Source organism: Callionymus lyra, chromosome 2, assembly GCF_982586985.1.
Source record: "Callionymus lyra chromosome 2, fCalLyr1.hap1.1, whole genome shotgun sequence".
NCBI classification, from domain to species: Eukaryota; Metazoa; Chordata; class Actinopteri; order Syngnathiformes; family Callionymidae; genus Callionymus; species Callionymus lyra.
The window spans coordinates 44,854,209-44,875,515 of record NC_141819.1 but is presented as its reverse complement, the minus strand read 5'-3'; the positions used below and the strand labels follow the sequence as shown (position 1 = coordinate 44,875,515).

The following is a 21,307-nucleotide window of genomic DNA, read 5'->3' as shown; positions in this document are numbered from 1 at the left end:
CAGCAGGACTTCTCTGAACAAACTGGATGAACAAAAACGTGGCAACAAAGGAAGTGAGAGGATATTCAGTCACTTTGACACCTATATCCAGACTGGTCTCCGGCTTGTGGCTTCAAAGACCTTCTTGAGGCTGAGAAGACTTTTGACATCATGACTTGTCTGATGGATCAAAGCAGCTGGTCTATGCTTCCAACAGGTCAATGACTCGTTGTTCATCCAATTGGCACTCATCCTAATCCGAAGCTAAAATGTTCACCATTTATCTGAACTACAAAACATTTCATTTCCATGAGTTTGAAGAGCTACTTTGTGACGGGAGCAAACATTTACTCATGAACTTGTGATGCACTCTTCAGTACAAACCACGTCTTCTGTCATTTCAGAATCACACTCGTCAATGTTTGTTTCACTCTGCTAAACTTGAACAACTTCTGCCCGGTGTCTAGGCTTTAACGTCCACTCAGGTAGTGCACTACATTCCACTTTTGCACAAATTCAAAACTGTTTTGGAGACACCAAACTCTTTTAATCAACATGGATCATCATCTTACCAAAGATGAAGGGGTTGGTTGCCTTAATATAAGTGACACACAAAGGCTTTGTTTCCAGTTTTGGCTTCTGAGCAAAAGTACAATGCACTTCTCCACCCTCCTGAGCTCCTCTGTAGTAAGTCTTTTTTAGTGTGGTTTACGTTAGTGTTCCCCAACCCCGGTCAAAGGATTGTTACCGGCCCGGCCCGTGAGACATTTTATTTACAGATCACAGAAAGAAAGAAAAAATTATCTATTGATCAATCTATTGTTACTACCTAAAAGGTGTTCCAGTTAAAAAAAAGACAACTGATCTTCTCTGAAATAACATTAGCATGTGACTCTTGACTAGTGACAATGAGTAAAACATAAAGTTACACAAATAATAAGCGATATTTAGACTGTCACAAGAGGGCGCTGCTGGGTTGGTTTATGTGGTGCACAATGGAGAACATTTTTCGTTTAAAATCTGACAACACTAGAGTCAATAATGCTTGTGACGTCAGCTCTTCCCACTTCAGTGCCTTAAGGGGAGTATTTGTGTATTCTAAACATGTAAATAACTCTTGTTATGATGCCAACAAACGACTAAGCTCAGTGATGTAAGCTGCTCTTTGATTTGTGGGAAACTTAAAGGGCAACTAAAGTGGAAACCTAACTCTCCTGACTTACTCACATGTTTTAAATGTTGAAGTTTCCTCTCCAAAATGCAAAATCCTTTGTTATAACTTTATAAACTAATATTAGACTCCACTCCTGCAGCCAGCTGTAATCACGCCCTCTTTGTTTATACAACAAGGAGGACAACGTGGAGGTGGAGACTTCCATGATTGATAGTGAATTGTGACAAACCTTGATCAATTTAAGAGAGACTTGAATCAACAAATTAGTTGCCCTTTAAATATGTTCCTCATGTCAAGAAAATCAAATGTAAATAAATCAATTGTCTTTATTTTTAGGCCTTTTATCTTGTTTTGTTAACATCTGCTAAAACCATCATGGATGCACAAACGAGCAACTGTTGTTTGTGGGGGCAGAGTGTTTTCTTTTATTTCTCAGGTGTGTAAGTTTTTCCTTTTAAGATTGACTTAAATAAAAAATCAAATCAACTCAAATCTTACTCATTATTTTGGGTTTTAAACTTATGGAGTCTTAGCTGTTCCACACTCAGATTTCTTTCATCCAGAAATTGAGTCTCTGCAATTGTGTTCTACCTCTAGTTGCCAAGACCTCGCTCTCGACAGAAATAGAAGCAGCAATTGTGGCCTCGACCGAAATAGAATACAAAAGTGACCACTTAGTGACCAAAGTAGCTTTTATTATAAAAGAAAAAATTCCCATTAGTTTACATCTTCATCAAACAGGCTTTTTGATATCAACATGCAGTAATCACATGATTAGATTGAATCAGTAGATATTACTCTTCCTGCTGTGTCATCCTCAGGATCTGAAGCAGCAGACCCTGCACCTCCTGGTCCATGCGACCCTGCAGAGCAGCACACACCAAACCATTTTTTTCAAAGTTCATCATAAAATGTGGCCATAAGAGATGAAAATAAAGTCCTAAATTAATGTTCTGATTCATTAAACAAATCTCTTCATTATTGTAAATTATGACATTTTATTGAAGAACTGACCTGCACAGCAGCCAGTAGGTGGGACCTGTAAACTGTCACCACTTGTCTGTGCTTTCGTTCCCATTCCTGAAAAGTAGGCCAAAACACAGGAAAGTTAATTCAATATAATTACTGATGAAACACTTTATGGCTTTCAATAAACGCCACTCTCAGATGCGATCCAATATCCACTCCGACCTTGTGATGTGAGACTTTCCTAATGTCCTCAGTGGTCACACAACCTACTAGTTAATAGACTGGTATGCACCTTAGGACTCTCCACTTTTTTACAGAGTGATTTGTGAAACCAATATGACCTTTAGAACCTAACCAGCCAGATGGGTCCCCTTATTTTAGCTCTGACACCGTTATCATCATTTTTTACACCCAAAACCTTTCATGTTTTATTCAATGTTAAAAATGGGAAAGGAAAGGGAAAGGAAAATTATTTTAAACATTAATGAATAAATAACACAAAATGGAGTTATTTTAGAAACATAATTACTATTGTTGGCAGTTTGACCATGTCTGCACCAACCTGTAGCTGCTGGTTGAGAATGGCGATCCTGTTTTGCAGTGCCACCTGCTGTCCAGGGTTTCCGATGAAGCCTGATGGGGAGGTTGAGGAGATTCCCAATGGTGGCGACAGGGCTCCAAGTGCCTCCTTCAGCCGAAACACCTCCTTGGAGAGCTCTGTTATCTAACGCAACAGCAGAAGGTAACTATCTTTATGTCACAGGGGTGAAGGTGATATGTCACCTTTCGGTCCTTCTCCTTGACTAGACCCTGAGACTCCTGTACGTCATTGTGAAGCTCCTGGATGTGCCTGCACTGACTCTGGAGCTCGGATAACTGCTGCTTCACAGCGACCAGCTCAGACTCTGCTACCTGTCGCTCACTCTTGTGAAACAGCGCCTCCCTCTGTACCTGGAACACCTGTACAACATCATAGACGTGCACATTTGATGGAAAATTAGTTTCTTTGTGTGTTGAAAGCTCAACTCTTGAGCTGAGATGACACACCTCTGTGCACGTCTTCTCGTGCTTGCGTGTTAAGTCGTTGAGTCGCGCTGCCATGGCATTGATCTCCCCCTGCATGGAGAGACGCAGAGCTTCATGGTCTTCTTTTGAGATCAGTCCTTTTTCTGCAGCTTTGAGCTCCCTCAGCTCAGACTCTTTCACTGCCACAGCGTCCTCAGCTGCTGCTGTACTTTTCTCATTGGCCAGCAGGGAGCACTGCAGCTCCTCCTGCATAATATAATCATGGCTACATTAGACACTTAAATCAACACATCATTAACTTAGCATGTCAAAATGATTTCACGTGTTCATGATCATCTCTGCAGGCCCTCGCCTTCATCTTCAGGTGCTCCTCTCTGGACACAGCTTCATTCATGGTCCGTAATTTGCTCGCCAGTCTGGCTGCCTCCTCCTCTGCCTGACCTCGGAGGGTCTTCTCCTGTTGGAGCTGCTGTAGAGTCTGAGCCAGCTTCTCCGACACGGCAGACAGCCACTCATTATGTTTAAAAAGAGGAACTGCATCTTTTAGCTCCAGCGCGTCCTGAGCTCGGCCTTCCCGCTCTGCACACACACAGTCCAGAGCCTGAGCTGCTTCCTGTCTGGCCGCCTCCAGCTCTGCCCTGAGAGCCGCCAAGGTGCGTCTATCTGACAGACGTGAGAAGAAACCATCATTCCACCATCAATTTTAGTATAAAGTACTGGGATTTATATAGTTTGACTAGTTCTGAACACTGCTGAGTGCATCAGCAGCAGAAGTTAGAAGCCATACATGCTTGTGACAAATCCTTAAAAATCTTACTAAAATACTCTATACTCAAGTATATCAAATAATTGAGTAGTTACCAACAACAAACTCTCCCTAGAAGGGGTAATAATAGCATAAGATTTTGAGTAATTTTACACAAAGAAACAACATTTTTTTCAATTAAAGCTTCATTAGAAGAAACCAAAGGGTCTAGACTAAGGGGCAATGACATTTAAAAATTGGATAATAATAATAATAAAGAATCATTCTCTCTCATGTTGCCACAGCTTCCTCCACCCCCATCTAACCTCATCATCCAACCACACTTGTTCTCTCCCTCTTTTCTTTTTACTTCCGTCTCCGATTTGCTCGTGGAACATGTCCCTTTCCTCTCCATATCATTTGACATCCATTTCTTTCCACACTTGATACCAAAGCACTTCCATTCTTTACCTGACTGTCCTGCTCTGTGTTATCTGGTAATAGCCCTGGTTCTAAATACAGTGCTTTAAAATACAAGACTCTCTTGTTGTGCACACACACATACATTGGCACACACAAATACAAATAAACAAAGATACAAACACACACTTACCTGATGCAACACAAGGCTCTGAGTTCTCTGAGTGCTCTGTTTCTTCCTCCTCATCTTCATCAACACCTTGCAGAGGAGGCCGAAGTCTCTCTAGCTCGAGGAGAGCGTCGTTGAGTCTCCTGGCGACCTCTGACCTCTCCCTGGCCAGCTGCTCACATTGCATAGCCAAGGTCACCTGCACCTCCTCCAGGTCTGACCGGGGCACCCGCCTCCTCAGCTCGTCCTCCAGCTCCCGCACACGCTCCTGAAGCCTCTTGACCTGATCTCCATCTGATGGGACTCCTTCTTTGCATTCAGCCAGGACTGACTCTAGATCTGCCACCTTTTCGCTATGACTCGTCATAGTTAGTGAATTCTCCACTACTTCTCCTTTCTGTGACGCCTGCAGTTCCTCTACTCTCTGCATCAGCTGTCTGATTATGTCCGATCTCTTGGCAAGCTCCACCTCCAGCTCTGCCACCCGTGCGCTCAGTTGCAGGGCCTCCTGGTTATGGCTCGTGGAGCCAGACCCGACACCTGTCAGAAAAGAATCCGCCTCACCACACTCCACAGAGAGCACACCCAGACGCATTTGCTCCCTCACTTGCTCCAGCTCAGTCTGGGTAGAGGCCAACTGTTCCTGAAGCACTTTTTCCCTCAGGACATGCTCACCGTCTCGCTCCCCCGACTTCTCCTCACCCCTGCAGAGGCACGTCAAGTTTTTGTAAAACACAAATATCCACAATTGATGTCCAAAATATGAACCTCGCTTCATCGGTCTTCATCTGAGAGAATCGTTCCTGTAGAGTCTCCAACTCCTGCCTGATGGTCTCATACTGAGCCACAGGAACAGAGTCTGGACTGAAGGTCTGCATGTCTGTGTCGTCCTTCTCAAACATCTCCAGCATCTGTGCAGATGCCGAACGCTCAGTGAGCGCTCTACATTACAATACTGTCCTGCTGGTTTTGGATCATTCTATCAACTAGAAGCTGTTTCATGTGCTCTCTCACATGTAAATATAGATTGAAACTCTTTCCTAATTTTATAGAGAACATGGACAATTTCTCCAAGCCTGCCTTTACATACATTTTAAGATATAATTATTTCTAAACATGCATTTTAATTTTTTTTTTTTTTTTCATAAACATTGTCTTATTTAAACATTACATTGTATGCCTGTCCTACAGTTTTTCACCTGACCATGTAACATTTAAAAAGGCACATCCCTCATTCTTGTGGATAGATAGTTATACTTAAACTACCATCCATAACACGTAATCATTTTTTAATTGCAGTAAAAAGTATAGGACATTTTATTTTAGCTAATGGCTAACAGTGCTAGCTGCAGTCATTCTAAGGTGAAATTGTCCTTGCTCTTAACACAGCAATTATATGAAAAAAACATTGTTTCTAATAACACATTCAGGACTTGTAGTTCCATGGAATGATTCTATGTAGGTCGACATTTACGTTGAACTTGAGCTCGACATTACCTGCACTTTCAGAACAAGTTCTGAGTTCTGTGAAAGGAGCTCGTCTATCTTTTTGTGGAGCGCGGCCTCAGTTGCAGAGTTTTGAGGAGCTGGAGATGAACTTGCTGACTCTTCATGAGATGAGGATTCGTCTTGAACCGGAGAGCATCTGGAGTGTTTGGAGAGGAGCTTTTCTAGAAGGAATGTTCAGTTAAGACAAAAATCCTGACATGGTCCAGGTTCCAAGGTCTTTGGTCTTAAACACCTGATTCTACCAACATACCTGGGAAGTCCAACATCTCATCCAAGTCCTCCGAGTCACTCGCTCCTACACAGTTGTAAACCTTCAGCTCCTCCAGCAGTTTGTCACGCTCTGCTTCTGCCTGCTCTAGGCAGCGCTTCAGTTGAGCTAACTAGACATTGGACAGAGAGAAGCCGTCAAAACTACGTAGAAGGAAGAATCAAGTGACGTGAGGGGTTTCAGTAAGTAATATTTGTAGAACGCTTTTCTAGACCAGGGCCACAAAGTACTTAAACAATCAAAACAATACCCAATAAAATAGATGCTTAAAAGGTTAAGACAAAACCGAGACCAACACAGGAGTCTGACAAAATCAAGGAAAAGCCTGCATGAATAAAAGTGTCATAAGATGTTTCATGAAGGAGTCGGTAGACTGAGGATAGATCTCCGATCACGTGATCACATAAGGGAAACTGTTTTTCGTTGTGCCTTCATTCGAACCTGCAGTTCAGTTTGATTTAACAGGCTGATGTGATTTTGTTTCACAAGAGCGTCTGTGACTCTCGTAGGCTACAGTGTTGGCACCGTTCCTCTTTTCACTGTACACTGCAGACTTCCAACACCTGTCTCCCACCAGTCACCTGCAAAAGTTCTCGGACGACTCCGCCATCGTCGGCCTCATTAAGGACGGGGATGACGGGTCGTACCGGGGACTTGTCCAGGACTTTGTTGACTGGTGCCTGGAAAACCACCTCCAGATCAACTCCAGCAAAACTAAGGAGTTGATTGTGGATTTCCGGCGGTGTCCCTCCATCTCCCCCTCACCACTGAACATCCGGGGACAGGACATTGAGATTGTCACGTCTTACACGTTCCTAGGTGTTCACCTCAACAACCGCCTGGACTGGGTGGATAACACTGCTGCTCTTTATAAAAAAGGGCAGAGTAGACTCTACCTGCTCCGGAGGTTGAGGTCGTTTGGTGTCCAGGGGCCACTCCTGAAGTCATTCTATGACTCAGTAGTGGCCTCTGCCATCTTCAACGGTGTGGTCTGCTGGGGGAGCAGCATGACAGCAAAGGATAGGGCTAAACTGGACAGCCTTATTAAGAAGGCCGGTTACGTCCTAGGGCGCCCCCTGGATCCTGTGGAGGAAGTGTCTGGGAGGAGGATACAGAGCAAGCTGGCCTCCATGAGGAAGAACTTATCTCACCCTCTCCAGCACACACTGAGGGCATTGAGGAGCTCCATCAGTGATAGGATGCTCCATCCCAGGTGTGTGAGGGAGAGGTACTGTAGGTCCTTCCTCCCTGCTGCCATCAGACCCCACAACAAGAACACAGCCAGATAAATATTTAACAGCACCTTTCTTCTTGTTATTTTTGTAAATATGTTGTGTATATATAATATAGTGCAGACTCTGCATGTCTATTCTATTCTATTTAGATTTTTTTCATTTTATTATTTTATTTCTGGGTGTTTTATTTGTGGTATATTGCTCTTACTGTTGTTTAAACCGAATTTCCCCTCGCGGGACAAATAAAGGATTTCTGATTCTGATTCTGATTAATATTTGTAAAGCGCTTTTCTAGACCAGGGTCACAAAGTGCTTTAACAATCAAAACAATACCCAATAAAATAAATACTTAAAAGCTCAAGACAACATCGAGAACAACACAGGAGTCTCAGAAAATCAGGGAAAAGCCTGCACAAATTAATATGTTTTGAGATGTTTCTTGAAGGAGTTAGTTCCAAAGCTTAGGACCAACAGTCTGGAAGGATTTCTCTCCTCTGGTCCTGAACCATGTGCGAGGAACCATCGGACCTCAGAGCCCGAGCTGGGGTGTAAGGCTAGATCAGATCACTGATGTAAGGAGGAGCCTGACCATGAATAGCTCTGAAAGTAAGAACCAGAATTTGATCCTGAAATAAACTGGAAGCCAGTGAAGAGTTTTAAGGATCGGAGAAATGTGAGTTCTTCTACTAGAGTGGGTCAGAATTCTCGCTGCAGAGTTCTCAATCAACTGCAGGTGAGACAGCTCCAGACAAGAAGACACAAACGCATGGATTAGAAGCTCCAAATCATGCCGTGACAACATTTTCCAAAGTTTAGAGATGTTTCTCAGTTGAAGAAAACAGTTTCTGGTCAGTTTTCTGCAGTGTTGAACAAGAGACATGTCTTTGTCAAATACAAGACCCAGGTTTCTCAGGCTCAGTTTGACAGACTGACCTAAGTCACCCAAGTACTGACTAAACCCTGGAACCTTATCATCAGGAGCAATAACCAGAGCTTCAGTTTTGTCCACATTTAGTTGCAAAGTGCTTTCACTCAGCCATTGTTTGATTTTTAGCAAACAATTGACTCAACTGTTCAGCCTCTGGGGCTCAGTTGGATCAAATGAGCAGTAGAGCTGGATGTCATCAGCTAAAATGTGGTAAGAAACATCAGGAAATCTCTGGATGATTTTACCCAGGTTAATCAAGTACAGCAAAAACAATGAAGGACCCAGAACAGAACCTTGAGGGACTCAATAGATCTGACGATTCATACCTCATTTGGTCGGCAGATACACTGAAACTGCGCCCAGAAAGGTATGACGAGAACCACTGTAACACAGACCTCAGTCTTCTCAGCAGGATCTGGTGATCAACTGTGTCAAAGGCTGACAACAGATCCAAGAGAACTAGAACAGTGTGTTGACCCGAATCAGCCGACATCATGATGTCACTGGACACTTTCAGTAAGGCTGTCTCCATAGAGTGATGTTTGCTGAAGCCAGACTGAACCTTCTCATGGATGTCGCTCTGATCCAATGACAATGACAGCTGCTCAGAAACCACCTTCTCCAAGATCTTGGACAAGAAAGGGAGCTTAGAAATAGGCCTGAAATTACTGAGGTCAGTCGGGTATAAGCCAGGCTTTTTGAGCAAAGGTTCCACAATGGCATGTTAAAATGGGAAAAGGGAAAAACCCCTGTGGAAAGGGAGAGGTTTACCATTTTGGTTACCCAGGGGCCTACAAGAAAGGACGTCGGACGAGCAAGAGATCTTGCTCAACAGTGCCGAAATATCAACCGAGATACAGCACTGAGGGAAGACCACGAGAAGGAGACAGTAACAGTAACAGCAGGGGTTCCACACAAGGTGGAAAGGTCTTGTAGAACCAACCAAGATCATCTGAGACTCAAAATAAGTGATTTCCTGTGTCTGTATAACATTGCAAGAACAACTCTCTCTATATACAGTAGCAAGACCTCCCCCACTACCAGAGAGGCGAGGCTTCCCCAAGACAGCGCTCCCTAGTGGACAGAGTTCATTTAGATGAATAAACTCTATCTCTCTCTGCCTCAGTCTCAGACAGACAAAATAAATCCAACTTTTCTCTTGTGAAAAGATCATTCAGAGAAAAGGATTTATTTGTAATGGAGTGAGCATTCAAAAGAGCCACGTGCAGAGCTGATGACACTCAGTCATCGGCTTCATCAGCGGAGCTGAAGAGAACAGCAGCGGTCATGTGGGTGACAGCTGTCACTCACTAAAGCTCTGTTGTAAAAGCCAGGTTAAAAAGAGGAAATTGAACGATCTGACCACCACATGTTGAGGCGGCAGCGCTGACATGTCGTCACACTCTTCAATGAGAGGAATGTTGATCAAACATCGAAAATGCCCAATGACATCGGAGTTCCGGCGAGCGATGGCAACTGCGCGTCTCATCCTGACCTGAACCCCAGATCTCCTCGATCTCTTGTTGAAATCGCCCGGTACCTCAGAGATCGTGTCGATGGGAAGTGGGGGAGGAAACATACTCGTGGGACGTTGGTAACTGTTGCAAGTGTCAAACTCCTCCATAGACTGATGTTGAAAAGATCATCGCGATCGTAGATCGGTGATGCTTGGACATATATTCATATATATCAGCATAATATGAGAATAGTTGCTGATGTCCAGTGTTGGGCAAGTTACTTCAAAATGGTAATGGTCTATTATTTATTTCTTATTTCTCCCATTTCAAAGTAATATGTTATATTACAATATTAATGTATTTAAATTGCAAGGCTTTACACTATTTTATATGACCCACTTACCACCCACCAAGACATTTACATTTTTACATTTACATTTCCCTTTTTTCCTTCACAGATAATAATAATAATACTTATCCCTCCTCTTCAAACTCCTCCTCCTTGGAGAAAGTGCTCAATCTCAGTAGCAATATTATTTAATGTATGACCACCCCTTAATCATTTACAGGCCTTACAGGAAGTTAACATTCGCAGGTCTTTTTTCCTCCTTAGTGCATTTTGTGTCGCTAATTAGTATGAAATGAAACTTTATTTCACTTCATTCAAATAATATCAAACTTTATTTAAAATGAAAACTAGGCTACTGGTTTTTACCTAGTAATATATTATTATATTACCATATTTTTCTAATACCTTAAACTTCCGTGTTACAGCAAAAAGTTATACATTACAGTAATATGTTAATTTAATTACTTGCCCAACACTAGCTGATAGTGTCTTATAAGATAAAACAGAATTGGGCAGAAATGGACACTTGAGAAACACCAGTTTTTATGCAATTGAATTTACATTTACACGATGCCTTCGCTTGAAATTAAGTGATGTTCTGTAATTTGCCCCCTAAATAAAATGTCATCCATGGGCCTGGAAATCTGAATATACTTTTATTTTTTTAAGATATCAGATGGATGCAAGCAAGAAAAATCTTGCAAGTAACCAGTGAGTTGACTCACAAAACACTTTGATCTTTGTGGGTCGTTATACGGACATCACAAGTGTACTTCATTTTTAAGCCATTTTTCTCAAGCTCTTGTTGGGTTGCGAAATTTAGCCCCAGATTTTTAGGTCAGCCTTGGTTTTCAGGTTAAATGCAGTACCTCCTCCAAGGCAGCAGTGGCGCTATGCTGTTGCTGCTCCAATCCTTTAATCTTTTGTAGAAGTCGCCCCCTTTCAAAACGCAGCTTCCGAATCTCCTCGAACACTTCCTCATCCTCCATCTGAGACAGGAAACCCAAACCATTATGTTCAAATAGGAAAAAAATAAATAAAAGAGTCTAACCTGAGGGGGAGGCTGTGGGGAAGGAGAACGGGTCAGGGGCTCAGGAGACTGGTGTGGAGGAGCAGGACTGCGAAGCAGAGGGGTGGGTGGTAAACCCTGGAGAGAAGGTAAATGTGAAATGTAGACCTTCATAAAGAATAAAAAGCTAATATATAGTACCTGTAGAAGAGAGCGAGGTGGAGGTGGAGCTTTTCGTTTGCGAGGTGAAGACCCCCCTTGCACTGACGAGGTGCTTGAGGGGACTTTGACACTCTGTGAGAGGGGATTGTTCAGACGAGCACGAGTCAGGCACAACCCAAGCAAAAACAAAACAAATACATCAACCGGGAAAGGTAGAATCACCGCAACCAAAGCTAGCCACCACATCTGAGCCACAAACAATGAGCTCACACACAATAAAAGCAGCTAAAGTGGACTATGAACAGCGGATAGTAAAAGTGAAACACGTTCTTAATCATTACCTCCTCATCTGGGTTCTCTGAGGCTACGTGTGATGGAGGCACAGACAAATATGAGACACAAATATGACATGAAAACGCATAATCCAGCTTCAGTTTTCAAAAATTTGTAAGAGTTTAGGTTGGATCACATGACAAGGAAAACTTATAAAAAGGTACTTCCTGATCGAATTGAAAGACTTTTAAAACGGCCGAACTTCCTTTGCAGAAGGAATTATATATATTTGAGTTCTTTCAACTGGTTCTCTCTTCTGCTTTAGCTCTCGACAGAGGCGGTCGCTTTTTCTTTCCCTCCTGCCCTAAACTCTCCCCACTGCACTTGTCCTGTCTTATCTATCAGAGACTTACTCAACATTTCTTCCTACATATAAATCAACTATGGATCTGGTCAACTGGTCTCTCAGTGCAATGGATACAATTCTTTCAACTTAAAAAAGGTTGAGCCCACATGTCCTAAGGAAACGCACATGGCTGGATACATGATGAATGACTGGGGTAAGCGGAAGATCTTGTGTCTGTAGGTTCTTTCCATGGAGGACATGGAAGACATCTACCTATTTGGATTTATGATAACTGGATTTCTGCTCATTGGAGCTGGTGGATATCTGGTGGATCGCGAAGTGATTGGAATCTTGAATGCCGTACAGCATCGTGTGGATGTGACTCTGACTGAAGTGCTGACGGAAACTGGACACCATTCTCGCTCAGAGTGGTCGTCTGGCTGTGGTTCATGACATGGTCCGCTCATCAGGTACCATCTTGGAGAGAATGTCCGCTCGACTTGAAGCATAATTCGGCCATTTTAAATTGACAGAGAGGCCACTGAAAAGACTCAAGTCTGTGGCAAATTCCAGCCTGTTCCCAAACAAAGTCTTATCTCAATCCGAACTCCCCCAGACTGGCCTTGGAGACCCCCCCCCCCCCCTGGACCCTCCCACGGACTCTATATACCTCTCTGGACCAGCTCCTAAGGCTGCGTTTCACCTGCAGGCAGAGACTGGGACAATGACAAGGTAGTTCATAGACTTGTGCTCCTGCAACTCAGCGCCTATGTTGTTTTATCTCTGTCTGTGTTTGTGCTTCTCTGTCGAGGTGTGTTTTTTCTGTATCCCTGCACTCCTTCAGGAACAGAGCAGAGATGCCCGTTTTTTCTCCACCAGCCCCACCTCCCTCATGTGGGTCAAGACTCTGGACTAGCTGCCCCGGTGTTTGTCTTGCATTTTTCCACTGCACCACATGTTGAATTTCTCTGGGAGATTTTTCTATGGAGATCAATAAAGTATATTGATTGATTAATTAATTCTACTTGAAGTTAAACCTTCCATTTTGGTATGGAGAAAAGAGAAAAAGATGGGGCGCTGTGGCAGTAAAGTATTGGCAATATATAACATATGATTCTTGAATATACCTGGCACCCAGCAAGATGTATGTTGAGAAAGATTTAATGACATTGTGATTACTCTGCTGTGGTTGGTCAAATCAAGTAAAATAAGTTTTATATAAGCTAAGCAGGTTGTGGTTACAGCTGGTTGCAGGAGGAGTGATGACCGTTCTTAAAAAAGAATGGGCTCTTGTAAACTCTCATTTGCAGAGATTTCAGACGGGGGAGAGTTTTATGAAGGAATAACTTAAAAACATTGTCATGAGTAAATTATTGCACCTTGAAGAGTAAGACTTCAACATTTGACTGAGTCAGATAAATTTGGTTAACAAAACTTGTTTCACGTTGTTTTATTTTGTGGGTTGTTTCCTATTCTTGGCTTCCCTAGCCAGAGCTGTGTGTCAAATCGCATACTAGCGTACTAAAAGTTAGTATTTTTAGTACGTTAGTGTGTCTCAATTCTTAGTATGCGAAATTTAGTGCGCCATGCATACTAAATTGGCATACTAACACGCCCACAAAACTAGCATGGTTCGATGGACACTAACCATACTAAACAGCCGCCATTTTAGTGACGTTTCAAACGGAAGTTACGTCATATATAAATGCATATATATGCATATACTTAAATGTGTATTTTCAGCAGCAGTAGGAGGATAAACACGTCTTCGCTGCTGATACCAGCTTAAATATCTCGCGATTATTTAGATTCTCATATTTTTTCTTTATTTCTTTTTCCAAAGTTGCAATACGTGCTGCCAGCAGGTGTCGGCGATAGCGTTCAAACAGCTGCTTGAAACATCGTTAAATAGAAGTAGAAGAAGAAGCTGTCATGTGATTTCCGGTTAGTGTGTAGCTTCAGGGTTTGATTTGAGACATACTTTCTGCGGAGAATTTGCGTACTAGTTAGTATGCATACTAAACTGATGCATACTAACTTCTAGCATACTAAGATTAGTATGCGATTTGAGACACAGCACAGGTCTTGCCTGCTCTCTGGCTCCACGGTTGATTTGCAATCGGCTAATTTCACAGACCAGCTGTGGATCCTAAGAGCATACATCCCTACAGTGATACCAGATAATCTCATGTCTGTATATGGTATGTACAATATTTGTAAAACTTCTCTGGCACTCTCTTCTATAAGAGTCATTATGATTTAAAAAATATATATATATATTTCTGAGTTCTGTTGTCTTTAATTATTATGATTATATATATTTTTACTTTTTAAATGGTTTTCAAAAGTCCTTTCTCACTTGGATTTCCTGCCTCAGTAAACACAACATTTTCAATAGAAGACTAAAATTATATTAACAGAATAAAGCTTTTCAAAACATGATAAAATGCTAAGTCAGCCTAAACCACAGGTGTCAAACTGGTCCAGAAAAGGGCCGAGACGGGGCATGTTTTGGATCCATCCAGTCAAGAACATATAGTTCAACCACTCAGGCATCTGAAGACAGTAATCAATTAATTTCTAGTCATGTGTTGCTTGTTTAAGCGACACCTGATTCATTAACTCATGTGTGCTTCACTGGTTCGAACAAAAACCTGCAACCTCTCTGCCCTTTTCTGGAACAGTTGGACACCCCTGCCTTAAAGCATGCAAAGGTGATCGATCAAGACTTTAGCGGGAGGTGAAGTTATGGAAGTAATACCTGGTGGTGCTCCATTCTTCAGCATGTTTAAAATGTGTTTGTTGCCAGTTGCGCAGCCATAGTCAGAAGCAGTGTGTCCGAGTGAGTCAGTCAGCTTTGTTTTGGCTCCGCCTCTCAGGAGAACTTCCACCGTCTCGCTGCTGTCGCTCTCACAAGCCAGCATCAACGCAGTCCTCAATAGCAAATGCATGATCAAAGATTGTTTGTCAGATTTACTTTTCTCTACTTCTACTCAAATTAATCAGAATCATAAATTTCAGAGTAAAACAATTGTTTCACCTTGAATGTGGATTTATATTCACCTGCCCTGGTTTTCCTGTATATTTGCATTGGCACCTCGACCCAGAAGGAAGTTGCACAACTCCACTCTACTCATCTGGGCAGCGAGAATAAGAGGTGTACACCCTTCCTGGAGGCGGACATTTATACTTATAAAACCTTCTGACCTATGCAGCTCTTTTTCACCTACCATGTCCTGGACGTCTAGTTCAGCTTTAAAGTCCCACAGAATCTCAGTACAGGACAGACAGCCGCTGATGGCTGTGAAGACAATGATCAGACTGCCTATCAAATATTTGAATTCCTTATTCACAATGAGCTCAGCAGTTGTTTGTCACCTGCATGATGGAGTGGCGTCCTCGCTATTGTGTCTCTGCAGTCTACTGATAAACGCTCCTGTCAAGAACATTTGTGCATCTTTGAATTGATTGAAGTGCTTGACTGAATCATGACTTCTATCTACCTGCAAAAGTGTCTTTAAACATTCCATTTGACCGTGTTTGGCTGCCAGATGAAGAGCACTGAGACCTGGTGAGTGACAATGTTTCACGTCATTTAGTTTAACAACAATCAATCTTCACTGAAAAGGGTACCAGCTTCGTCTGGGGCATTGATGTCGGCTCCATGAGCGATGATGACCTCCAAACAATCTATCCGCCCTCGCGACACACACAGATGAAAGCTGCAATAACACACGCTTGATTTTATTTCTGTGAAGCTCTCATGAATAATGCATTACAAACATGTCATACCACCATATAGATTATGTTTGGTATCATGTAGAGAAACTTTCTAACAGGTTCATAAATAAGTATAAAAGGTGGACTTGATTCATGTTTTATTAACCACTTATTTCATGCATCTAGTCATCAATCCAGCTGTGGGCTGCAAGGCCTGCATGGCCTTCTTTGTTGGACTAAAAATAACTGAATTAAGTGTAAAACAAGTGTGATCCTTTTCACCTAATCCATCAACCAACGAATTTGAAAGGCTTAAATTATCGTTCCACAATTATATTTTGTCCATAAACCGAAGTTCCTTCATAATAATCATAACTTTGTTACTTCATTATTAGTCCAGTAGACTACTGATTTAACCGAGCAAATACTTCCCTGACAACTTAGCCATACTCCACAATCCCACTTTAATTGATCCTTTACAATCACTTTCCCAACCAAGATTAGCCGTGTCACTACTTAAATGATTGTCTCTTTTAAACAATAACAATACATCATATATTGATATTATTATTATTTCATATTCTCTATAATGATGGTTATATTTCCAAAAGACATAATCAGATACATGAGTCTTTGACTTTTTTAAACAAATTTACAGGCTGGGAATTAGCAGCAATGAAACTTATGCATGACATTGCAGTTACACTATTTTAACACTAGGGAGCCAATTTTTTTTAAGTACTTATTACTACAGCAATAGTCATTATATTGGACTAAGATTCCTGTTCATTTCTTAATAATTACTTTACCATAAATCATCAGGTACAGAAATCTGGACAGTCCTCAACTTACGCAGACTTTCCCTCGGCATCCAGCTTTGTTGGACAGAGACCTTTCTTGAGAATGAGAGTGGAAACTCTATCAGGTTCATTCTGCTCCACTGCTTGCAGAAGCCTCTCATCACTTTTACTCCAGTCCTGACTCTGTGGGGTTTAGATGGGATGCAAGTTTACCACATTATCAGATGAAGTAAGTGCTAATGTTACTCATAAGCTAAGCTAATATTGCAGCTTATACTCATTTCTATGCATGCAAATAATAAGCAATTCAATTCATAATCAATTCAAACTTTATGCATTAAAAATGTCATGCAAGTTATCAAGCCACAAAAAAAAACTTCTTGTGGTTCTTGGACCGAATAAACAGCTTTGTGTGATGTGGCTTGTTGGAAAACTCCACCAGTTCCATTACACGTAAACAAAGAATGTTGTGTGCACTTCATGTGTGCTTCTGCTGCAACTCTGAACAAGAACAGCACCCCAACGTGACTGATTGTAAAAGAAAAACCAAGATAAGCACCCTCATATCCTCATCACATGTGATGTTTTTGTTTTCATTCTTACATGATTATTCAAATCTCTTTCAATATCTTTTTTTTTAATTTTCAGGATTAAATATCATAAATGCATTTTTAGTATTAGTTATGTTTAATTTTCTCATATCTGTTTCAATGAATTGTTTTTTGACTCAAGTACATTAGATTTTCTCACAAAGCACAAACATACCCAAACTACTTGCATGTCTAAATTCATTATTTACTTCGAATTTAGACATTTCAATGAGCAATTTGAGCTCACAAATATACAGGTTTATTATTTTTTAACACTAATGGCATGCTACTACTTAATTAAAAATATTTCATAATCAACTTCGGAATACCAGAATACCAGAGTACTGTAGTCCATCTGTCTGTTTGTTTATCCATCTAATATTTGTAGTGAATGATGGGCAAATATCAGAGATGGCAGTGTTTTAAATGATATTAGGAAAATATAGTTCAATGTTTCTGAAATAGGACGAGTCTTTTAAATACAAAAGCTTTTCAATCCCACGTTATTAAGCCCCCCTTGTTAGCACGTACTCAACAGCAGGCAGGTGTGTATGTGTGTGCACGCATACTAGTGAATTATTAAAAGATACCTGAGATCTCGGCTTCTAGTCTGGAGACAACTGCTGTCCTGCTGCTGCTGTGACACTCAACCCTCCACCCCCCACTCAAGGCAACATGTGTCATATACTAGAGGCTACATTCAGTAAAAAGCTCCTTGTTCCTCTACTTACCTCGTTCTTTTTAAACTTGGCTTTAAGACTCTTCATGCTTATCTGTGACGCTGAAAAGACCAAACATGGTTAATAAATAACATTTTTACAGATCTCGAAAGTTGTGTGTATTAGACATGCTATTATAATGAACCGACGTGTGTTTAAAGAGATGGTAACTCACCTGCGTCTGCTCCGGATGAGAGTTTCTTCTGGCCTGTCTGTCCATCAGCAACACACCGGCGCCTGACCCATGAGCCCGCCCTCTTACCAAACTATCCAATCAGAAACGCAGTATATGCTGCATCAACTTCTGATTTACATGATGACTCCCTTTTTAAATGTTATATCGGTTTATCTTTGGAAGGTTCACCGTCTGACAGACAGACACAATAGCGACACATTCATACATTAATAAACCGATAATTATTATAATTATTATAAAGGCGTATAATACGTCTACCAAGACGAAGTTCTTGTGACGTAACTACTAGGGAAGTTTTCTACCTATAACGTATTAAAAGTAAATGGAATATTTTTTAGTCATGTTGGACGGAATTCTATTGCAGATGCTTGGCCTGCATGCTAACATAATAATAAATAATACCCTCGTTACTGATCATTCTTTTTAAAATGGTGGGAATAAACAGATTATAAACTATTATTTAACTTCTGGATTTTGTTTGTAGTATACTAAACTTGTGAGTGCAGCTCTTGTACACGCGTTATATCACCAAATGAGGGCGGTAAAAACAAGCAAGAAAAGAAATCGGGTGGAACGTGAACGCTGAGCGAGAACTGTTTATAAGAAGCTAGTTTTAAATGATAATGATAATTGCTTTGTGAAAAATAAAACTTCATGTTTTACGATTTCTTCTCCTCGAGTCAATTATTGTTTACACATGCTTTAAATATATTAGCGTGTGACTACAATCAAGCCAATATCCTCAAATATGAAACCGTGTAAATGAATAGCATTCATAGTATCGTTTGTTGAAACTACAACAAGACAACCTAAAAGAAAACAGCATTTGGAGGTTTACCCTTCTGGTTGATACATGGACCAAGGAGGTCCTCAGTGGCTCACCCAGTTCAATCATGTATTCAGTCTCTTCTGATGTCTCAGGCAAACCAATTGCGAGCCAAACAACAAAGTTTGAAACATTTAAAAACATATTTGATTAGGGTTTTCAAGATGGATTCCTATCACTGTTTAAAACTTCTGGAAGTGGTTTTAAATAACATCTGTCAAAGTCCAGGGGCCTCATGTACAAAGAAAAAAGGTGCCTGCGCACAAAAAAGGTGTGCATGTTCATTTTAAGACAAAATTCATATCAAGAATGAATAGAACGTAAAAACGTGCGGGATTCCCGACATGTGTGAAGGTGTTGTACGCACATATTTACTGCTCCGATCAATGTCAACACTCACCAGTAATGCTGAGAAATATTTATCAGAGACACATTAACAATCAATATTGACCAAAAATAAACACAGAAGACTTTTTCTTTCAACTGTTATTTTATCTGTGCGGTAAGAAAAAAATATTTAAACTAGATTCAACTTTATATTTGTTAATTTAAACATTACTATCATGGATCATTCAAAATTAATTTTTATTTACATAGTAAAGTAAAGTAAAGGTTATTTGTAAAGCATCTTTCTAAATAAGGGTCACAAAGCGCTTTAACAAACAAAACAATATACAGCTACAATACATGCTTAAAAGGCCAAGACACATAAGACAAACAAAGGAGTACCAGAAAATCAAGGAAAAGCCTGCACAAATAAAAGTATATTCAGATGTTTCTTGAAGCAGTCAGTAGACTCCATAAAAAGCAGAGAGAGAGGAAGATCATTCCAAAGCTTAGGAGCAACAGCCTGGAAGGATTTCTCTCCTTTGGTCCTGAACCGTGTGCGAGGAACCATCAGTAGATTCTGATCCACAGACCTCAGAGCCCGAGCTCGGGTGTAAGGCTGGATCAGATCACTGATGTATGGAGGAGCCTGACCATGAATAGCTCTGAAAGTAAGAACCAGAATTTTAAAGTTGATCCTGAAAGAAACTGGCAGCCAGTAATGAGTTTTTAGGATCGGAGAAATGTAAGTTCTTCTACTAGAGCAGCTCAGAATTCTTGCTGCAGAGTTTTGTATTAACTGCAGGCGAGACAGCTCCTTCTTGTTAAGACACAAAACATATGGGGTTATCAACGCAAACAGGGATTGGGGGCTTGTTATAAACATCTTGAAGTAATCGTTCTCCCAAAATTCAAATTCTCTTATTTCCCATTGACTCTTATGTCGACTTGGGATTATTTTCTGAGTAACCCGTTCCTTTGCAAGTGTTTAAGTCGATGACCTAGCAGCTAGTTTAGCCACTACTGAAGTGATCTGATGCAGATAATTTTGTTTGTTTTATTATAAAAAACAATACTCTCTTGACGTCTTTTTCTGAATTGTGTGAAATAGCAGTATAGAACGATCATGTGGTTGTATTCAAAAAAGATCATCATTCCTGGGAATCAGAACATATTTACAAGTTTGTAAATAATTGAGTAAATAAAGCGCATTTCAGGATGCATAGAAGATGAGATGAATAGTAGTTGGTTAATATGTTTTCCATATGTGCTTTCTAATGTATTTAAGGTTTGCCTGAATCTCTGGGGGGCTATCATAGCTGAACACCACCAGAGTGAACTGAAAGCTGTAGCTAAGATCATTACTGCAAGAGAGTTATTTGGAACTTTCATCTGGGAATTGTATGAACAGGGACGGGTGGGGTCACAATTGTTGGGTGTCTGTTAAGCAGCTTTTGCAAAGCTTTTGTTTTAAAGCTGTTCACAGCAGACGGCCGTTCAGTCAGGTTCTGCTTGAGGTTCCTGTCGGTCAATGGAATTTTGTCATGAGATAGCTGTCGTGATTTGGAGCTTTAAGCTAAATGAGATTGTCTCTGTATCTTGTCTTTGGTCAAGATTATTAATGATATACCTTAAAACCTACTGTCTGTCGCAACCTTCTTCTGACTCTGAACCTCAACGCGCTGAATAAGCAAATAAAGGAAGATGTAAAGGACTTGATTTCATCGTGTTGATGGCGTTGGGGGAGGTTTCCAGCTCAATGACCTCATCCATTCTGCTGCTTCTGGGAGAGAGTGAGCTCATGAGTGTCGTAAAGAAAGAAGTATTCATGTTCCTTGGGGGTCAGAGCCACTGTAGCACACAATCCAATTTACTACACTGTTCTGTGTACAATAGGGTACCTAGAGACGATAAACCCATTATACCAACCGTGTCCCAGTTTAATCTGAGTGGACAGACTGTGTTAGTAAGTAAGTGAGTAAGTAATATTTGTAGAGCGCTTTTCTAGTGTCCTAATGATGCCATTTAGGAAAATTGGAGGTTCAGTGATGTGATAAATGGTTAGAGTTATTAACAGTGAGGGTAAAGGTTGTAACAATTTGAAACAATTC

At 41.0% G+C, this 21,307-nt stretch overlaps 1 protein-coding gene across 1 annotated transcript; it reads right to left on the bottom strand.

Annotated features, from left to right (window-relative positions):
* Nucleotides 1–1,893: 1,893 nt before the first annotated feature.
* ankrd24 (ankyrin repeat domain 24) lies at nucleotides 1,894–17,906 on the bottom strand. The gene is made up of 22 exons (XM_087785459.1): nucleotides 17,860–17,906; nucleotides 16,591–16,721; nucleotides 15,652–15,740; nucleotides 15,522–15,586; nucleotides 15,397–15,454; nucleotides 15,249–15,319; nucleotides 15,082–15,188; nucleotides 14,780–14,952; nucleotides 11,741–11,763; nucleotides 11,439–11,531; nucleotides 11,280–11,375; nucleotides 11,098–11,217; nucleotides 6,242–6,371; nucleotides 5,980–6,152; nucleotides 5,251–5,393; nucleotides 4,507–5,186; nucleotides 3,501–3,811; nucleotides 3,170–3,394; nucleotides 2,906–3,082; nucleotides 2,685–2,846; nucleotides 2,168–2,233; nucleotides 1,894–2,016 (listed from the first exon to the last, which is right to left on the bottom strand). The coding sequence occupies exons 1-22, from the start codon at nucleotides 17,893–17,895 to the stop codon at nucleotides 1,948–1,950; spliced, it is 3,198 nt and encodes a 1,065-aa protein (XP_087641585.1). The 5' UTR covers nucleotides 17,896–17,906; the 3' UTR covers nucleotides 1,894–1,947.
* Between the last annotated feature and the right edge of the window lie 3,401 nt (nucleotides 17,907–21,307).